Source organism: Lutjanus erythropterus, chromosome 5, assembly GCF_056507025.1.
Source record: "Lutjanus erythropterus isolate fLutEry1 chromosome 5, fLutEry1.hap2, whole genome shotgun sequence".
NCBI classification, from domain to species: domain Eukaryota; kingdom Metazoa; phylum Chordata; class Actinopteri; order Lutjaniformes; family Lutjanidae; genus Lutjanus; species Lutjanus erythropterus.
In genome coordinates, this window is record NC_139321.1 from 3,534,171 (window position 1) to 3,554,824 (window position 20,654).

A 20,654-nucleotide genomic window follows, 5' to 3' on the forward strand; every position below is an offset into this window, starting at 1 on the left:
AAAAAAAAAACAAAACAAAAACACACCACCTGCATTCCAGCCAAGGTAACCAGAATCTGTAATGAACTGGCACAAATGGTGGTGGTTTGAGTTGCCATGGATACTGAATGGTATCCAGGGCAACAACCACCATCAGGTCCCCTAGCTAAGTAGGTGGTGGCCGTGAACACGGAAGTAGGAAACTTGTGAGCCATCTTTCCAAATTATTAAGTTAGGGTGACAATGTAGATATTCACTGATTATATTTACATCAAGAGCAAATTAAAGGGGCAATCCCCTCATTTTTCACTGGGAGCCAGGATCTATTTTGCAGAAGCGGCCTGACCAATCAGTTATAAACCTGAAGCTTCTACAGTCCAACCTGATAAACAGCTACACTGGAACAGTTCGGGCTAAAGAAAGTTTGACATCCTACTGAGGTTTTACACGCTTTAATTCAAATTTATAGTGAAGATGGTGTACACTAAGACAATTTTAGCTCAAATAATTATACAATTAAAATTTCACATGCCAACATGGGGCATACTATGTGGTGCAGTGGCACCATGACACTGAAATTTTGAATTCAGTCTTTTCTGTTGTTTGTTTTGAATATAATTTGGAGTGGGGTCTAATTTTAGCTTAATAGTGTTTGTTCTGAGTTCATTTTCTGAAAGGACTTCTGAGAGAAAGAGGTAGATAAAGGACAGCTTACATTTAGTCAACATGTCTTTCTGTCAGTCTGTTGCTCAGTGCAACTTTCAGTAGCTGCTGGCATCAAGGTGGTACTACAATTAATCGTGATCGGATACCTAGGATATGCTCAAAATTAACACTATGGTATTATGGTGGTATCTGTGTAAAACGGCTCAGCCTGACTGTACTCCACCATGCAGTAGTTCTCCCTGATCACCATAGTAAGAACTTAAAGTCTTTAGAGATTTAGACTATTTTCTTTTAACCAGTCTCTTGTCAGTCCCCCAACTTTATGGAAGTAGGTCACTAAATCATCCTAAAATTATATTAATACATTATAGAGCATTCAAATGCAATTGTAAAATGGTTAAAAAAAAAAGACCTCTTTAAGAAGACATAAACTTGTGAAAACGATGCTGTTTAGCACCCAAAGAGCACAGTTACAGGTTCCCACTGAACGTTTGTTCATGTGAACCCATTCTCAACTTGTGACAAACCCTGGGTTGTGCGTCTGTCTGAGTGGTTGTACAGTACCTGTGTGTATGTACGCAGACGGACTCTGAAACACATACTGTAGAGGGTAGCGGCTCCTCTTGCTGTGTTTGTGGATTTTGTAGTCCCTCTCGCTGCGAGAGCGTCGGCTCCTGTGAGACTCTGCAGAGGCTGCAGGTGGCAACAGGCGCTCTAACAGGTCAGAGCTGGGCCATGCCCGCCTCAGTGTGCTGCTGCTCGTCTTCTTCATTCTCGCCACGCTGGGTGGCAGACAGCAGACGGATAGTAAATCTATCGACAAGGCTCAGTCAAAATTGCTCTTTTTCCCACTCGCAAACTTCTGACCAAATGGTTCATCCAAGGCTGCAAGTTCCCAGCGCCTCACGTAATTTCCATTGTGGAGCGTTAGTGGTAATAAATCAACTACTGAAAATCAAACAACCACCATGTTGGGAAATAAAGAATGCCAGTCCCGGATTGGCCAGTCTTTGTCATGGTCATGTCACTGTTGACATGACCAAAAAGTCCACAGAAGCGATTCAGGAGAGAGCATTGAGCAGCAAGTGTTCCCCTCAACTCTGCATACACACCTCTCCTTCCTCCTGCTGCCTTCCTTCCCTCTCAGGTCACACCAAATCCAAGATGAAACGACTGGTCATCTGTCAGCTAATGCCTCTACTGTGCTATCTGAACTCATTCACTCTCTCTCTCTCTCACACACACACAAGCACAACAAGCTTATCGGTGACAAGCTGGGATGTCTATAACGCTCCAGTGGCTAGCTGTTAGCCTAGCCTGGTGCCTTTGCTCAGCGTCGGATTCGTCTGGTCCTAGCCTTAGCAGAGGCATGAAGGATGAGGGGATGGTACCGTTTTAGTAAGTCAAAGGGGGTCGCTTGGTAGGGAGAGCGGCAAAAAGACAAGCCAGGATCTCTGTCAGATAGACAAAAGCCTGTGCAGTGAAGGGAGTGAAGAAAGGAAGGAGGGAGGGAGGGAGGGAGGGTGCGCTAATACAAAAGAAAGCAGGAGGAAAGAGGCTGCTCGGCCAGCAGAGGGAGGAGAGAGAACGACACAATCTCCATGGGAAAAGCAGACACACTCCTCCCTTTTACCTCCATCCATCCATTATTATTCCTCCAGGACTCCATTCACCCACACCAATTGTTGATCCCCTGGGAAAAAAAGTGTGTGTGTGTATGTGTGTGTGTATGTGTGTGTACGTGTGTGTGTGACAGTGTTCTGTGGCTAAGCAAAGGGATGGTGGAAGACGTGTAAAAGAGAGGAATCCACAAAAAACAACATTTAGTAAGGAGAAAGGGTTAATCCATAGCAGAGCGAGCGCTCCTGTGCTTCTCCTTTGTCTTCTCTCTCCTTCTCTCTCGTCCATTCGCCTCTGTCTCTGCCTGCTGCTCGTCTCTCTGCCCTCACTCTGTTGTGGGAGAGAGAGGATGGAGAGAGGGAGGGCAGGAATCGTGTCAGTCAACCCCCCCACCCCACCTCCAACCAGCCCCCCAGAAAGGCCATTTGTGTTTGTGAAAAGACTAAGACTTGGGTGCGTGCATGCATGTGTTCAAAGACTAGTTGGCTAGCAGCCAAGTCTATGAGCCAGCCAATCAGCACGGGGCTCTCAAGTTGACTATTTAGTTAGCAGCAAACTGACCGAATGCTGCAACACATCGCAACACCAAGGCATCAAGTCAACATCAGGGATGAGCATCAAGACCCGGTGCCATTTTAAAACCTGTTCCAAAATTATGATTGCATTGATCATTACGACACTGTATTTTCACTTCTGCCATCGACTCCACTAGGTTTCCCTTCTCTACAACATTTAACACAAAAAGCATTATCTTTACTTCTTACAGCATTTATCATGTGCCTGAAACACTAATCCCCATCTCTTCTCAGCAACTCTAACTGGACTGGTGACCACCATTTTCTGTACAAACACTAACAGAAAGTAACTACTGTGTATTAAAAACACCAACAAAATGTAACATTTATATATTGGAACATAAATAGTAAACTTAAACTCTCAGCAATGCATCATGGGCATTATGAGGGCTGTGTCTCAGCTCACTATCTGCAGCACATGTGAACCTAACAAGCCTGAATCCTACAGCGCCCCATGGTGGTTGAAGGAAGCCATGAACATTAAACAAACTCCCAGATGGTGAAAACTCCCAAACACAGTTCATCAACATCAACTGACCTCTTCAGTTTAGTTCCAGCCTCAAATGTGGCTTTTGCAAGAAGAAGAAGAAACATGGCATCTGGGAGATAAAGTTGAAGGATTAACTTGTTAGAAAAAAAAAACAGGGACTGGTATTTAGTCTTCATCATAAAAGTGAGCCAGCAAACACTGCAGACCACTGACTGGTCAGAGGAGCTCATCACAGTAAGAGCGTAAGAAACATGAGAGAGGGTTAGTGGTAATTACTGTCCATGTTGGCAGAAAGTGATGGTGAATCCAAGAAAAGTTAGCAGTGAAGCTGTGTGTGTGTGTGTGTGTGGCAGTGTATGCACAGCGACAGCACTGTAAATGTTGAGTGAGTTTGTCAGTGAATAAAGGCTGCAGCCTCTGAAGACTGAAACAGAACTCCAGTGCATTTGTATGTGGTTTCCAAACTTTGGAAACAGCATTGCTATGATGTTCAGCTTTGCCTACAATACATAAGTTTTACACAAATAATGGCATAAAACCGTATACCCTGGTAACATATAAGGGAGGCATTAGGGTTTGAAATCTACCACCTAAACCAAGTCCTGAGTAGGGCTGTATCCAATTCAGTCAAAGCAGATTTGGGTGTTATATACGATACTTTGACGATTTGTTGCTTTTTTTTTTTAATTCAGTGCACCACACTAAACTACATCACACTACATCAGCTTACATGAGTGTTTGACCAGTAACACTCGTGTTTTAATGCCTGTCTGCCTCATCTGTGGTGTAAGAACATTAGATTCTTAAAGTCAGACGAAGTAAAAGTGGTCCAATTTGAAAAATGTTTAATTACATGAAAAATTGGTGCAAAAACTAATAGACAGCTTGTGACAGCAATCCTGCATTTTCAGTGTGCCAGAAAAAGAAGAATACATCTGGAAGAACTTAGTCTAACAAGTACAGGTTGTTTCTGGTGAGAGAACAATGATCTTACTCTTTAACTAAAAGGTCTATCTCTAAGGTCTGTTTATTTAAACATCGGACATTTTTTTGAACGGGGTGAAAAGTTCATATTTGAAATGTAGACTGCAGTCTCTTTAGTGCATCAGACCATTTGAAGTAGTTTGCTTTGTGATCCAGCAGGGGGCGCTCTAAAACTTCAATATCAATTTCACATTTTGCAAGCCCTAATATCACTGAACTAAAATAATGTTGACGATGTGCTGTTTTGTTAAGAAAATGGAGGACCAAAGCATAAACAAACCAACAAGTTAATACAGCCGTTTAAAAAAATTAACATTTGATTGCTGGATGAAAAGAAAGATTGTGATGTTAGGCCGGGGGTCTGAAACCTGTGGCTCCGGAGCCACATGGGGCTCTTTAGTCCCTCTTTAGTGGCTCCCCGTGGCTTTGGCAAAAAATTTTATGGAAGTAAATAAGTTATTTTTTTAAACATTTTAATTTTCATTTATAATTGTTGTAGGCACTGTAAAAAAAATTCAGGGCAATGTACTGCAATAGTTTTGAAAAGGTTTTTACCAACTCCTGATCTTTTGTTGAGATAATTTACAGCTGTAGTGCCAGATAAAACAGACTGACATTTTTCACCATTTTCTGACACTTTATGGACCAAACAACTAATCAAAAACGTAACTGACAGATTAATTGATTTTTGAAAATAATCATTAAATAATTATCCACAACACTAAACCACTGGATTTGGATTTATGTTCTTGATAGTGCAACAATTCTTGCTTTGTGGATATAAATAATTTTTGTGTAATTCTATTTCATTGAACCAGACACCACCAGTGAGGAAGAGCCATGATTCACATTTTTACAGCGTTATGCTGTCATCTAGTGGACTAAAGGTGTTACTGCAAGAAAAAAGATCTAAAGGCACCATCTTGAAGTTCAAAAGTCATTTGCATTTAGAAAATTATTCATTATGAGATTAACAAACACAAAACCTGTTTGAGAGGCATTTTAAAGACCCAAATGTTCAGGCACACAATTTAAAGAGTCACATACAGCTTGCTCACCGTCTGAGAGAGTCTCAGGCTCGCCACTGTCACACCAGTGACTTAGATGATTTACCTCACTTTGACCGTGAAGAGAGTATTTTCTGCTTTTCCCTCTGATGTCAACTGTTGGTGATTTACAGAGTTTCCTGATGGATAGCTGGGTTTAACTGTTGCTAAAGTGACTGCAAACCTCTGCCAAATGTAACCGCTGTCAGCTAGTTAGCGTGTTTGAAAACTGTGCAGCTGTCTTTGCTTTGGGTGTCTGTGACTGCAGCTGCTGTGGAGTTTTTATTACTCATGCAAGTCTGTGTTGTCTGCTTTGGTGATATTTTATAAGGAAAATTTAATCATCATCTACTCACCCTCATGCCGACTGAGGGTTGGGTTTAGTTTTTTACACTGCTGGAGTTTTATAGGAAAACAGCATTACAGAATCTCCCAAATAATGAAAGTGAATGGTGAGTTTTCAAATGTTAAAAACAACTGGTAAAAAACATAAAATGCTTCCGTACTGCTGGTGTAATTCAAGTCTCCTAAAAATCCCAACATGCCGTTTGCACACCGTCACACGTGGCTCCAAGCTAAAGATCTACAGTAAAGATTCAGGCTAAAAACATGCTGTAAATAACATTTATTTAGTCAACTTGGCATGTCAGGGCTTCAGGAGACTTGGATTACACCAGATGAAAACTGGTCACCATTCACTTACATTGTTTGGAAGATTCTGCAACACTGTTTTCCTGTGAAACTCCAGCAGAGATTTGTGGACTAAAAAAATAAACCCGACCTTCAACTGACATGAGGGTGAGTAGATAATGACTGAATTTTCATTTTTGAGTGAACTATAGCTTTAAGATGATTCCCTTCTATATACATATTTACTGTAAAGAGTGCATTTGCATTTCCAGTGCAAAACAGGATCTGTTGATTTCTAAAACTTGGCAAGGCTCACACTGTATAGAGCAGAGGGGGGAAGTTAGCCAGGCAAGAAACTCTTTCTGCTGCCGTTCCAGCTTGTGAGTCTGGTCAAAATCAAGACAACTACCGGAAACATTTTATGGTGAAAAGTTCCAGTTTGTATTACCTGTATGCTAACATCACAAAAGGTCCACCGGTTCATTCTCCCCCTGTTCTTCAGCAGGGTTGTGTCTCTGTCATGCTCATGTTTAAGTCTTGCCACAGAAAAAGAAAACCACTTTATAGCTGGCTTGTTGTGGTTGTTGATGTTGTGTTTTTGCTTTGCGAACAGTGGAAAATCCTGTCTTGTCAGCACATGGCTTCAAATTTCAAATAAAAACTAATTATAAGGATACAAAAATGAAAGAGTTAAACAAAAGAGGAGATAGAGAAAGGTGTAGGGGCAGGAAACTCCATGCCTGCAGGCACACACAGCTGGCACCAACACACACACACACACACACACACACACACACACACACACACACACACACACACACACACACATACAGATCTGTGAGCGGTAAAAGTAATTTCCCTCTTGATGAAAGGCTCAGCTCAATTACTTTCAAAATTCACTTCGTCTGTCTGCACACGATCAAGTGTGTGTGTGTGTGGGTCTCCAGAGAAACACAGAGAAAGGTGTGGAGTAACCACATAGTTGCTGTAACTTGATCTTCTGACTCATGGCAGCTCCACCGTTCGCTGCAGCACACGGAGCTGTTTAAGTGCCCCTGAGTCAAACAGACACCCAGTATCACACACTGATTAATACAGCTGGGAGTGCTGGGCAGGCAGAAGACAAGTTGAGAGAAGAGTTGAGTAAGGATCAGTATTGTATATTTGTCTTGTTGTCAACGAATCCCATGTGCAAAGCAAAAACCTGATATATGTTCTTCCTCTGTCCCATAGAGCTCAACTGTTGTCCAAAACTATTAAAAACATTCAAATGAGTCACACCAGGCATGTGTTAGTCGGTCCAAACTTCTTTACTGTTGGTCTCTTAGCTCCAAGTCCTACTCCTACTGGATCTTTAAAAACAGTCCACAAATTGCTTTCAAAGATGTAGTAAATTTCCTACAAAAGCTACCCACTAGTTTTCACCAATGTTACTTAAACAGGAGGAAATGGTGCATTTGTCTGAGACACAATCCATATTTGGTGCCTGTGAGTATTTCGGACAACAGGATGGTGTATAAGGGACTGATTCCAAATAAACAACAGTGTGTGTGTTCATGGTATAGTCTAACAACAAGAAATAGGTTCCCATGCACTAGGGATGTTCCTGGTGACTTATATCCCTGTCGGTTAAACGTAGATTTTAATTTAGACTAGAACTCTGTGTGCATCGAGCTGGCTGCCATGACCACCGCTGGATCTTCTCCAGAAGCGACTCCAGTTGTGCAACGATTTTTACCAGCAATCCCTAGTCCACTAGGTCCGACACCGCCTCCTCCACCGTTTCATAGATTATTGACCCGTCCTCATAAACTAACAGAACTATCTGTTGTTTTCCTTCAGCACCCTCCATGCCTCTGCGTATTCCCTTTGACTGGCCAGGATATGCAGTGTGTAATTGTGGTCAAGGCTGATTTTGCAGTTTTTCCACATGAATCCTTTCTTTTTCCATGCAAGTGTAAGTACTTCAGCTTTACTTCTGAGACTGAAGAATCTGACAAGGATCGACCTGGGCTGGAAACCTGCCGGGGGATGTGCTGCTAATGCTTGACAGGCTCTTTGGTATCCAGGTTTTTTTAAGTAGCTCCTCCACAGAGGGAATCATTGCACTGGGCCCTTCCTCGGCACCTATGTGTACTCCATAAATCCTCATATTTTCCCTCTGTGAGCGCCCCTTGCGATCTGCTAGTTTCAACTGGAGCTGCTCTTGCAGTTTTAGCATCTCTGCTGATGCCTGTTCCGCGTTTTGCAAACTCCCTTCATTCTCTACAATCCTAACTTGGGTTTCATCCAACCCGGAGTTAGTTTTTGTAATCTCCCCTCTGATGTCTTCAAACTGTTTTTGTTGTCTTGTCTTAAGTCACAAATCTCTCAGAGTATCAGAGTCAGGTGAACCTGTACATGCTGTCACCGTCCTGGCTAGCTGTCAGGGGGCTAACTTTTTGCCCCATCGTGTTGCAGCCTCTTGTTGTTTTTGTCGATGGTCAGAGCAGGCTTTCTGCTCTTAATCTTAGAGACCATCCTCTCCCCTCTTCTTAGTATTGTGAGCATGAACCAATACTTCTATTATTTCAACTATGGGGCATATTTCTACGGTTTCTGTCCAGAGAGCCTTCCCTTCCCTGTCATCTTGTTAATGGCCTGGCAACAGACTCGCTAATGATCATTTTCATTACTGATTAATCTGCCAATTATTTTCTCGATTATTCAATTAGTTGTTTGGCCCATTAAATATCAGAAAATGGTGAAAAATGTTGACCACAGTTTCCCAACGCCCAAGATGGCACCCTCAAATATATTGTTTTGTCCACAATACACACATATTGAAATCAGAGAGTTTGAATTAAAAAAAAAAAGACTTAATTATTTATTAATGATTAATGATTAATCCATTATCAAAGAAGTTGACCATTAATTGACCCATTGTGAAATCTACGGATGACACCACAGGTGCAGACCGATGAGTTGAGTCGCGGATTATTTGAGTTAACAACAACTACGCTTGTTACTGGAAGTAAGTGCAATAAAATTATGTTGGTATAAAGCCAATATTATACTACAAATATAAATACACCCACTAGCCTGGCTAACAGCGAACTGTTAAAAACAAGCTAAAATGAAAGTTGTCTGAATGCAGTAGAAAATTGCAGTAGACTGTATTGCGATTTCAATAAAAATTTCAATTAATTGCTCAGCTCTATTATATGCTGTTGGCTAGTTTAATCAACAGCGATGCATCATATTCTCACTTTGCCAGACTGCCTGTTTGAGCAGTGTGTGTGTGTGTGTGTGTGTGTGTGTGTGTGTGTGTGTGTGTGTGTGTGTGTGCGTGGTGGAACTTGTTGGTTCTTATTTCGCTGCCCATATTAGCAGGTAAGAGCAACCACACAGGCCGCTTGGGCCCGCGCAAAACTACAGCAAATGTGATCTTTTGATAGTCATATCGACATCATATCAGCAGCATGACACCTTTCACTACAGTTTCAAAGTCTGTGTCTGTAGAATATGTCACAGACATAAAAAACTGGGTCAAGGGCAGCATTTTTCTTTTTTTCCTGTCTTTTGTCTCCCTCCCTCCATCTCTGAACGATGAAAAAAAAAACGCTGTTTGTCTACTGGATGCCTTCAAGACTCTTCTGCAAACTCAGTGTAAAAAGAAAAGGCTTTCAGCAGCAGCAACAGAAACGCTGCACTAAGAAAAAATGCTTTCAGGCCTTTTTTTTTTTAACCTCCTCATACATCACTGGTTTTTAGCATGAGTTACTACTTCTGTCTTGTTCTGGGTGATTTAAAAGTGCAAGAGCAAATTAATTTGGACTTCTGCATTAGTTAATGTAGTTCTGAACATATGCGGGCACAAATAAGATGTATAAGAAAAGTAACTAAACCAAATTACTTGGTACAAATTAGAGACTGCAAGACTCATGATGAACTGGAAATCACGCAAACCAAACTGCTTTAATGTAGATAATAATACTGCATTACAGTAAAGTGATGCAATTTTCTGAACTCCTGCGACTGTTGTAAGTGTTCTATTATTTGACTTTACTAGGACTGAATGATTTTGAAAAAATATCTAATTGCAATTATTTTGACTGATACTGCAACTTCAGTATGATTTGCGATATTAGAAGGAATGCTAATTTTCACATGATTATTCTCATTTTCATGTAAAACATATCATTATGGTGTGACGTTTGCAAGGATCTCTACCAAACAAAGACAATTTCTTAAGTCTGTAAAAGTATGATGTGTAGGCCAGGACGTTTCTGCAGCATGACAATATTTAATTTAACACGTTTTTCATTTAACACATATTGCACCTCCTGTGATTTGAACACTGCTGTAGATCATATTGTGATTTCAATAAAATTTTGATTAATTGTTCAGCCCTAGATTTAGTCATTATATCTACATTACTGATGATTACCAAAAAATCTCAATGGGTTAATATTTTGTGAAAGCACCAACAGTCATTTCAAAGGGTCAAAAATATTGTGATATTTACTCACTCTATCCCCTCAGACGCTTCCACCCCTTAGAGAACAAAGCATGTCATCAGTCACAACCTACAGAATCAATAATTAGCAATATTGACTGATATGAAACTTCCCTATCGTGAGAGGTTTTTCAGCTATATCGCCCACGCCTGTATTAGTCAACTCCTCCAGGATTTTGGAGGCTTTTTTGGGGATTGTTGCGGCTTAAAATGCCTAATTTCACGGCAGCTGTTCCTAAAAAACTGTGATGTACATTGCATTGTGAAAATAGCAAAAAAAAAGTTACAAATTTTGTTCCAGTGAGAATAAAACTACACTTTGTTCTGAGTCTTCTGAGTAACCTTAACAAAAGATTCTGAAAATTCTAGCAAAATATGCTGTATTTGTAAATGAGAAAGTAAACCTGGGGGGTATTCCACGAAGAAGAAAAAATCTTTTTGGAACTCAAACTTGAGCAAGAACAAAATGATGGAATACATTACATATTTATAAGCACGTAGAACATTATTTTCAGTACCTGTAACAAAATAAAAAATAAAGATACAATAATATAACAAAACCTTGAGTCAGTTCATTGAAAAATACACATATAATGTAATGTGCTATGATTGGTGGAAATGCAGGACACTATGATGATTGGTCAAATTTGCAAAAAAGTTGCATTGAATGTACAAAATTGCAAGGTTATGCAGAACTCAAGGTGACTGGTTGAATTTGCATTAATTGTTGCGATCACAACATTACAACTTCCTGGAGGGACTGATTAGTGTAGTCTAACAGTATGGTATGCTATATGTATTATGTCAGTGTTCTGCCCTTTGTCATATATATTAATATAAAAGCTTTACATTTAAAAAAAAGAAAATCAAGACACTTTCCCCATCCACCCAAATGGTTTTAAGGCAATTAAAAGGAACTTTTCCTACAATTAAAATGCTCCTTTAAATGTTCAATGTGGCACATGCCAGTGGAATTTGTGACTAATCCGCGATAGAACGGAGCCTGAAGGCATCACAGAAATAGTTCAGCTGGCTTTGATGATACTGATAATGATTATGATTGACAAAATAAATGAATAAATGTGAAGACACTCAAAAGCAGACGAACATTAGCCAGCCTAGACCTACACAGACAGGGTGGGTGTAGAGGCCTTACCCAGGTATTTGATGGTGAATCCCCGTGGTGGATTGAGGGACCTCCGCATCCATCCCTCCCTAAGCACCTCCAGATGGTCCTCCTTCCCCTGTATCAGCAGCACATGCTCGTCTATCCATCCCAGGAAGAAGGTCTCGGACACAGCCTCAGTAATCCGCTGGTTCCACACATGTTGCTGGGTATTTTCCGCTTTGAAATCAGCGAAAATCTCATAGCCGGTGTGGTGTCTCGGCAGCTCGTCGCTCTCTGATACCCCGACCGCCCCCACCGCCTCGGCAGCCCCGACCCTGGACAGCACTATAGCCAGGGAATGAGGAGCTATCTGCAGGAAAGACTCCATTGTCGCGTCGGCCTTCTAGCTGACTATCGTATGCAATATTCTCATTATAATGACTGAGACACCGTCAGACTTCATGGGAAACAAACAGTCCATGTTAGCTAGCAGGGTGTCTAGCTACAAGCTAAACTCTGCAGGAGCCGCATAACCTACCACTGGATTTCTATGAAGCTAGCCTGCTAGCTCCCGTTAGCTCCCTAGCCTTGCACGAAACCCATCCCGACACCTTTAAGGTTCCTCTTCTTCTCCGGACGGAATAAATCGGCCCGTAACCGAAGCCAATATTTACCAGAGATTCATGTCGAGCTCCGTCCGCCACAAACAGGAGATGACATTCGTGATTTTCGTCGTTATTTAGCGCAAACCTCGTTGTTACTCCAGGTAGCAAGAAATAGAGCTAGCTAGCTGGATGCTAGCGTGTTCAAGAATTCACCCAGGCAACAGATGCGGCGAGCCCCCCCTCCCCTTTCCTCGTCGAAGGCAGCGACTGGGTCTCGTGGGACACCTGTATTTTTTTTTTTTTTTTTTTTTTTACCAGCCTTCACGGTTATAACGATAAGGAAAGACCTGTCCAGCCGCCGCTCGGTACCGTCCTGTGAGCGCCGGGCTCGCTCCGCTGCGCCGCGCGACAACAGAACTGGATGCGGAGCGTCTCATCCAGGTACAGTGATGGCAGGCATCCTCCTCACCGAGCTGCATCAAGGGAGCGTTAACCACACTGAAAACACCATCTTCCGGCCAGAATTTTCAAATTAAGACCTACACAGCGCAGCAACAAGTCGCTCTGGGAAGAAAGAAAAAACACATTTCACCGCACATCTGCAGACATCTGGAATCAGAGCGCTTGAAGTAAAAGTGCCCCCGTAACACTGAGTTTGGACCCAACCTGCTTGCAATGATATGGCTGTGACACCTTACTTAACCCTTAGGGCATTCTTTAAAAAATCGTTAATTAACTCCTTCGGCCTTTATGATTAATATGAATATAAATATGATATGAATGTATTGTTACGCCTTTAAGGTTGTATTGCTACATTATATGTGTATTGTCATTTTCAGGATTTTAAACCTTCAAATGCAGCTTGTTTGCATGATTTTAATGACAAAAATACAATAACTGAAGTAAATATAATAAACTGCCAGTGCCAAGTGGATTTTTAGGAGGTTATAACAGTGTGGTGATATCAATGATTAGCAATAACATTGATTTTAATGCATTTTTATTTTTTTGTGCGGGGTCAGACTTTTAATTTGGCACACCAATTAACACCTTCAGACCATTTCTGAGCTTCTAAGATCAATTTGAATATAAACATGAGCTCAATGTAATGTTCAAAAAACATTTTTTATGTATGTTTTATTTATTTTATTTTATTTTTTTACTTAAAGGGATAGTTCACCCCAAAATGAAGATTCCGTCATTCAGCCATGGCAAGTTTTAGGTTTTTTGTGTAACTGGCTCTGTATTGTTTTTCAGTTGTATTTTGTATTGGTTTGGTAAACAGCCAACACCCTGACACACATCCCTGTGCTCTCTCACTATTTTCCAGTAGAGCCCCAGGGGGTCAGTAGAGCGCTGTCAGTGACAGGGACTCTCTCTTCATTAGCTGCAGCCTTTCACTCCCTCTTGACCTCAGATCGGCTCGGTCTCTGACAGTTTATAGACTGACTTCTGAGTCTGCCAGACTACAGGGCAGCTTCTTTCTTCAGTCTGCAAGTCTCGACTCATCCTCTGCACTCTACCATATAAAGCAGTTTTTCTTTGTGCAGCACAACTTGCATTTTGTTGTGTGTGGCAGCATGACAAATAAATTAACACTGAATCAAGAAAAGAGGGTCAGACTTCGTCAGTGTAGACACGTCTTCAGTCACCTCTTAAATCATCAGGTGAGTTAGCAGGTGAGGACAATTACTGATTATTGTGATCTCACATAGAATGAAGCCACATAGAGTGAACTCCACAGTTTACTGACACACTTCATAACAGTTAAAAGTAACTAATACTGAGTAGTTTTTACAACAAATACTTTGTACCTTTACTTAAGTATTTTTCTAACACTAGTGTTTTTATTCATAATTGTGTATTATTTCAGTAATGTAACAGTGCTTGTACTTGACTGCAGATTTTCAGTCGTCTTTCCACCACTGATTATTTGTAAAAAATAGTTTAAGTATTTAAAAAAAAAATGTCTTACATGTTGCTACTGTAATTCATTTAATTTTAGCAATGTCTTGTCACAATATGAAAGTAATAATGTCGATCAGGGTTACAGAAAATGGGTCAGATTGTTTTCTTCATGTACTTGTACATTTATAAGTAGATTCTCAAGTCTGTACTTTTACTTTTATTTAAGTATTTATTACACCATGTAATCTACTAACTACTCGCAAAATCATAATTGAGCACCAAGTACAATTTGAGTGAATATTCAAATCTGTCATCTGCATTTTTGTATCCAATAAGATTATCTGATCACAAACAGGCCGATGAAAACCAGGACATAAAGACGAAAAACCAAACACTGCAGCAGTGCAGGTTTGGAGTGAGGATGTTAATGATTAATCGATTAATCAGCATTGAAAACTTAACCAATTAAAACCTGTATCCATTGATTTTTAATCAATAGTCTAGAAATGGCAGTAACATTTGTTGACTAAGGAACTTAAAAACTTAAAAAGAAAAGACAAAATAAAACGGGAAAAAAAGAAAATGCAAAGAAAGTGAAACAAGTTTTTAAAAAAAGTGTGTTTTGTATCTTATAAAGTTTGTAGAGGTGACTGTGAGCACCGAGCAGAACAGAGAGGAAGTTCATTTAGATTCAGAGAAACAGAAACATCTTCGACTGACTGCTGCTATTGATGTTTAAACATCAACAGTTTAAAAGTAACCCTGAGTAGTTTTTGAGATGAGTACTTTGTACTTTTACTGAAGTATTTTTCTAACATCATTAATTTTACTTATAATCGAGTAATATTTTCGTACTGTAACAGTACTTGTACATGAGTACAGATTTTCAGAACTCTTTCCACCACTGGTGATCAGGTAGAAGTGATCATCAGAGTTCACTGCCCTCTTGTGGTGACAGTAAGAAACTAATGTATAAATGCTGCATTAAATATTGAGCCTCAGGCAAAAAACATTTTCATATTTTCAACTTTCTCTTATTTTTTCTACAGTGGGCTCTTGCAGGTGTACCTCATCAGATTCAGCAAAAGTTCCAGACTTCAGATAACTGTGTAAATGATCCATCTGTGTGTATCTGGGTGCACGTGCATCAGACCTGTAGATTAACATAATTAAGGCCTCATCAATATCATATAAGGCTGTACTTCCTGCTCCATGTGTCAGGAAACGTTCATTCATAAAAGAAAAAAAAACTGCAACAGAGAGTAAAACCAAGAGCTTTAAAAGTTTGGAGATTGTAGTTCTGCTTTCAGTAAAAAGTAAAGCTTTTCAGTAAAACAAGTATCAGCTGAGGGAATGACTTTGCTTTTTTTTTTTTTTACATGGATTATTTAATCCTTGCACATTCCTGAAGGCAAATATTAAAAGAGATCCATTACTGCCATCTTTGACAGTGTTTGTATTCTGTATGGATACATCACTACTCTGTCATACCATTCACCCTGCCTGAGACTTAACTACAAAAAAGAAAGAAAAATATAGCATGTCTTGTCATTCTCAAAAGAGAAAGGAAATAAAGAAAAAAAAACTAGGTAAAAAAATGAGAGGAATAAAAGTTGATTTGAGATCATAAAGGTCAGGCTGTAAATTCTATTAAATTGATAACATGTTTCATGCACTGAATACAGTAACACTAGAGACACTAGAGACATGCTGCAGTATGGAGTTTTATTGAGAAGGCAAGTTACAGTGAATGCATGTGATCTGCCTGCTACACAACCAGAAGTTGGTTAAGCGGCGCACGGCCCTTTGCTTGCCACTTTCACATTCTTCTTCTGTTGTCTGTAGAGAAAAACAGAAGTTCAGATTATGTGTGAATATATGCTAATTATTAACTGGGTATTTATTGTAGTAATATTACTACTATTTGCAAATATGTGTGGAGAGTGAAAAGTTTTTACTACAAGAGCTGGACAGTTCTTCAGTTCCACCTCAAACGGGGGAACTGTCTTTTTACTGTGACTCAGTTGTGCTTCACTGCCTGAGATTTGTCTGTGGAGAGTTTTCTGTAACTACAGATTTTGTTTTTGCCCTGAGCAGAGTTTGTGACAGCCGCCTGCATCTCTAAGTTCATTTTCAGAAAGTGATGCTGCGACATGGAAACTGTACAGTCAGCAACTCATCAGGTGACGATGAGTTGACACTAAATGACTAAAATCACATTCAATTTACAGGCAAATGATCCAGTCTTCAGTCGTTATTTTGAGGGTCAAATCAATTTAAAAGTAGTTACTCACTATAAATCATACTGGCTGAGCACTGACTACACTGTTTTGTGTTATGCACAGATTTATTTAGGTCATATCCTTAGTTTGTTTCTTTGTGTTGCTTATTTATGTCTTGCACCGTCTTTTGTTTTACCTGTTTAACAGTATTTCATCCCAATATTCAGAATATATATAATATATATTCTGAAACAAACAAATACTGCTAATAATATTAATGAAAATTATTAGAATAAAATCATTTAGGTAAATGTGTTGTTTTTTCAGCTTTATTACTGAGGCACAAATGTCTTTGACAGTCTTTATATAAACATTCGTAGCAGCTATAAAGTCCTCCTCTGCCCTCGTTTTTCCTGCTTCTCCTGCCTGTCTACACTCAGCCGGTAAAAAGGGTCAAACCATCAGTTAAAACAGTGTGGACAGATGAAGCGACAGCAGCTCTGCAGGACTGTTTTGAGACGCAACCCAGGAGAAAGAACCTTGAAGAATATACATCAGTGACCAAAAAGACAATAAAAGTCTTCCCCAGACAGAAAGTCTGGACGAACGGAGAGGTGAGGACCCCATCCAGAACCATAAAAAGCTGCCTATCAGTCAGATTACAGGACACCACACATCCCTGCCAGAGTGAGACTGAAAACTGGCATCATGGAGGCAAGACAGAGGCATCAGCAGAGACTGGATACCTAGAGAAATGTGTGTGTGTGTGTGTGTGTGTGTGTGTGTGTGTGTGTGTGTGTGTGTGTGTGTGTGTGTGTGTTACATACCTGTTCTGCTGGCAGAGAACACACTCTGTGCTGTAGGTGTTTCCATCACTGCCACAGACTGGATCGTACTGCTTGGTGCAGGTTCCTCCTTCATACATGTCACAGTCCGGCTGGACACCAACACAGACATTTATTATTGATTAAATACTCTGAAATTTAGGTTAGCTAGGTTAGCAGTCGGTTTTTAATTATCCTATTCTGAAAAAAATGCACTTATTGGACTTGTTTAGCAGGTGTTTGGTGTTGATGTTGTCCTGATGCTGCTGTCCTCAGAATCAGTGGCAAAACATTTATGATTTAGGTGCAGATCTGCACGAAGCAGAGTCCATGCAGGTACCTGACTGAGGCATGAAGAGTCTCAGTGTAGAGGGCCCCCAGCACACACTAGTTACTAGTTATGAACACACACACGCCTTTCTAAGTTACTGTTGCTAAGTTGGCGAAGTTTTCTGCGCTTGCACTGCGTTTATCCAGTTCATGGTGATAATGGTGGCAGATAACATTGAAAGTTGGTGTAATCTTTGAAACACGAGATCTGTGATTCCTCAGAGACGAAAACAAAAGCAGCTTCTCATTTCTTACATCCCTGGTCTTAGTTTTTGGGTCAGGGACGAGTCCGTAAGCATCGCAGGAGTTGAGACAACTTGTAATAGTTCATAACAGTTCATAGATTTTCATTGAGATCACAATCTGTTTGGCTAAAGAGCCCTGAGAAGAAAGAAACAGTCCTGCAATAAATCCTTCCTTCATGACGGTTAAAATATTCAATTTCTGAAACTGGGGTTGATTCAACTGTACAGTCATTTTGTTTGTGCTGTTAAATGCATTTGATTTATATCAGTGACAGTCGGTAAAATAACAGGAACACGTCTCAGTATCATGTAATAATGTTCAACATCAGCTCTCTAAAACAGTTCAACTAAAACTAAACATTATAATGTTAATGAACAGATCATTTATCTTAGGACATCATTAGTTTTATCCAGGAGAAAACTGGTGATATATCATATCATAAAAAATATCAAAAAGTAGAACGTGAAATTCCTTTGTTGCATTTCATCTCAGTAATCAGGTGTTACTGGAAACCAGTCCACTCCAGTTCAGAACGTTTAAAGCCAACCTATCCAATGGTTGGGTGTCATGGTTATTAACTGGGAAGTCCACTGGAAATCCCCTGAGAAGTAAAAAATAATGTTGAAGTTGATCTTGATCGATCTCTGCAACTCATTTCTAAATAACAACGTTTCACTTATTGTATCTGAAACAATGTTGTTCACTATTGGAAAGGAAGAAAATGTTCATTTAAAGGGATCACAAGATGCTTGTTTTTGTAAAGCTTTGTTTCCTTATTTATATGACAACACCAGTCCAGCATTTCCTGTTTTTCAGCATTTTCAAAATGCATTTCTGGATCAGAAAACATCACTATGCTGCCTTATAAAGGAAAAAAAAAAAGTAATTTCTCAGAACGCAGAACTGAACTTGTTGTTGAGCCAAAATTCTTGCAGGCAGATGATTGGACAGTTGGACAATTTCATAGCTTTATGTCAGATTATTGTTTCTACATATTAGTCCTGACCTCTGATTTGACCTTTGGACTTTAGCTAGAAGTTCCTGTATTCTGCCAACCAATCTGATCACTTCTACCACTATCACTTTAGTTTTAAAAATCAGTATAATGACAAATATGATAAAATCATTTTACTGTTATTCTTTACATTATTCTTATTATCATTATTTATTATGATATTATGATACACTTGTGATGTTCCAAGTAACTTTTAAAATCCAATTATTTCAGTGGTTTTGGGATGTTTCTCGGCATCTGAAGCTGCTAATATTTATATTCTGATAAAATAAAATTTTAGAATTCTAAATATAAAAGTCAATATTCTGCAACAGAAAAAATATTAAATACCATCAAAATCTTTCTGATAAAATATGACACTGATTGCTTAATTTTAATGCATTTTCACACCTGGGATCATCATTGTTGTAGTGGTGAGTCTGAGAGTTATGACTCTGCAGCATATACTGTTGCTAAATATAGCACTATAATGCACATAACTGACATATTTCTTTATTTTCTTGCAGATATTTGACATGTTAGAATACAATAACTGAAGTCACGGTGGTTTCCTGTGGTTTCTCTGAGGATTTTTGCAGTTGCTGTAATACTGACCCCATATTTTCTCCAAAATAAAGCACTTTCTTCCAAATGACAAAGGATGTCTTTAATATTACAGTTTTCATTTGTAGGGCAGTGTAGGTTGTTAACACAGATGTTAAAGATGAGTTTTCAAATTAAAGCAGTTTAGTTGATGGTCATGATCTCACCCTGCTGAACTTGAGACGTGACACTGTGAGATTCTGCAGCAGTGATAACAGTGTGCAGTAAACTCAGCGAAAAAAACAAAAAACAAAACAAAACGCTGGAACAACAACTGGTAACCAGTTGTTGAGATACAGAATCAGATCAGATCATCCTCAGTCTCACCTGTCTGGGTTCAGCCACATCTTCTTGTTCTGGTGACCCAAACATCATTGGCTCAGAAAACTGACCTGCTTGCTGAGTGAAGGAAAGGACTGTACACACACACACACACACACACACACACACACACAACCTTTAACTTTATTCCATAAATGATTCACCACAGCTGAGGTGTAACATCGTTTGTTATGTTGTGTCTCATTTCAAGAAAATCTTAAATTACAAGAAAATTACAGCAGAACAGGTGGAAAATTCACACATTTCAGGTGTTTGTGAGACTAAATAAGTTGTTAAAATCAACTCTTTTCTGCTGATATTGAACTCACCGCAGAGGGAGAGCAGCAGGACAGAGCAGAGCAGCACGGTCAGCTTCATGACTCCAGTGTGTGGATGTTTGTCTGAGCAGCAGGTGTCTGATTCACACATTATGTTTTCCTTTTGAGACAGGTCAAGTTGGCTGTAGCTGTCCTCTGATTGGCTGCACCAGAGAGGCGAGGCAATGCTCCACCGCAGACTGAAAGCCCATCTGTTGAAAATAAAAAAAACTGTCTCTGAACCGTTTCTGAATGTTGCAATTCTTGCAATATTTGAGTTGTAACCACAAGATTTTAGCAAAATGTAAAAGTAATATAATGTAATACTCACCAGGTCATATGGGTTTACACAGCTGGATCAGAAGAATAACAGCTGGAAAAAACAAATATCGACTTAAAGCTGCAGGTGGGAATACAGTGATCTGGAGTCAGTGTTTCCCAGACGTTTTTTTCTGGGACCCCCCTTTTTAAAAATGACAAACCTTCACAATCCAATTTACAATAAGTCCTATCAATAAATCTTGCATAAATGAAAATCCCACCATATATTATCTTCAAACTTGCATATACATGTTAAATAATGTGTAAATGAGAAATAAATGCATTTAGGCTCAGTTAGCACATTCTCACTGTTTGTATTTCCTCTCATCAAGAAAGCAAAACCAAGAAAAGTTGAGACAACTTAAAA

General features: G+C 39.6%; 2 protein-coding genes across 3 annotated transcripts in view; both read right to left on the bottom strand.

Moving 5' to 3' along the window:
• The window catches only part of LOC146326318 (storkhead-box protein 2-like), a 50,853-nt gene extending 38,352 nt beyond the window's left edge, over positions 1-12,501 (bottom strand). The window contains exon 1 of one of the 2 annotated variants that reach the window (XM_084718557.1): positions 11,645-12,501. In XM_084718557.1, coding sequence (XP_084574683.1) covers positions 11,645-11,984 — 340 coding nt within the window. In that variant the 5' untranslated portion in view covers positions 11,985-12,501. Of the gene's footprint in view, positions 1-1,209; positions 2,345-11,644 lie in introns of those variants that run through there. The other variant, XM_084718558.1, reaches the window with a different exon arrangement.
• Positions 12,502-15,817: 3,316 nt separating this feature from the next.
• LOC146326319 (serine protease inhibitor Kazal-type 1-like) lies at positions 15,818-20,027 on the bottom strand. The gene is made up of 4 exons (XM_084719801.1): positions 19,979-20,027; positions 19,656-19,744; positions 17,159-17,268; positions 15,818-15,948 (listed from the first exon to the last, which is right to left on the bottom strand). The coding sequence occupies exons 1-4, from the start codon at positions 20,025-20,027 to the stop codon at positions 15,897-15,899; spliced, it is 300 nt and encodes a 99-aa protein (XP_084575927.1). The 3' UTR covers positions 15,818-15,896.
• Between the last annotated feature and the right edge of the window lie 627 nt (positions 20,028-20,654).

Excerpts from the sequence above, each read along its gene's own strand:
- LOC146326319 (XM_084719801.1), bottom strand. The coding sequence starts at position 20,027 with ATGAAGCTGACCGTGCTGCTCTGCTCTGTCCTGCTGCTCTCCCTCTGC. Across the intron at positions 19,745-19,978 it reads CCTGCTGCTCTCCCTCTGCG|TCCTTTCCTTCACTCAGCAA; the intron begins GTGAGTTCAATA and ends GTGTGTGTACAG. Across the intron at positions 15,949-17,158 it reads GTTCTCTGCCAGCAGAACAG|ACAACAGAAGAAGAATGTGA; the intron begins GTATGTAACACA and ends TTTTCTCTACAG.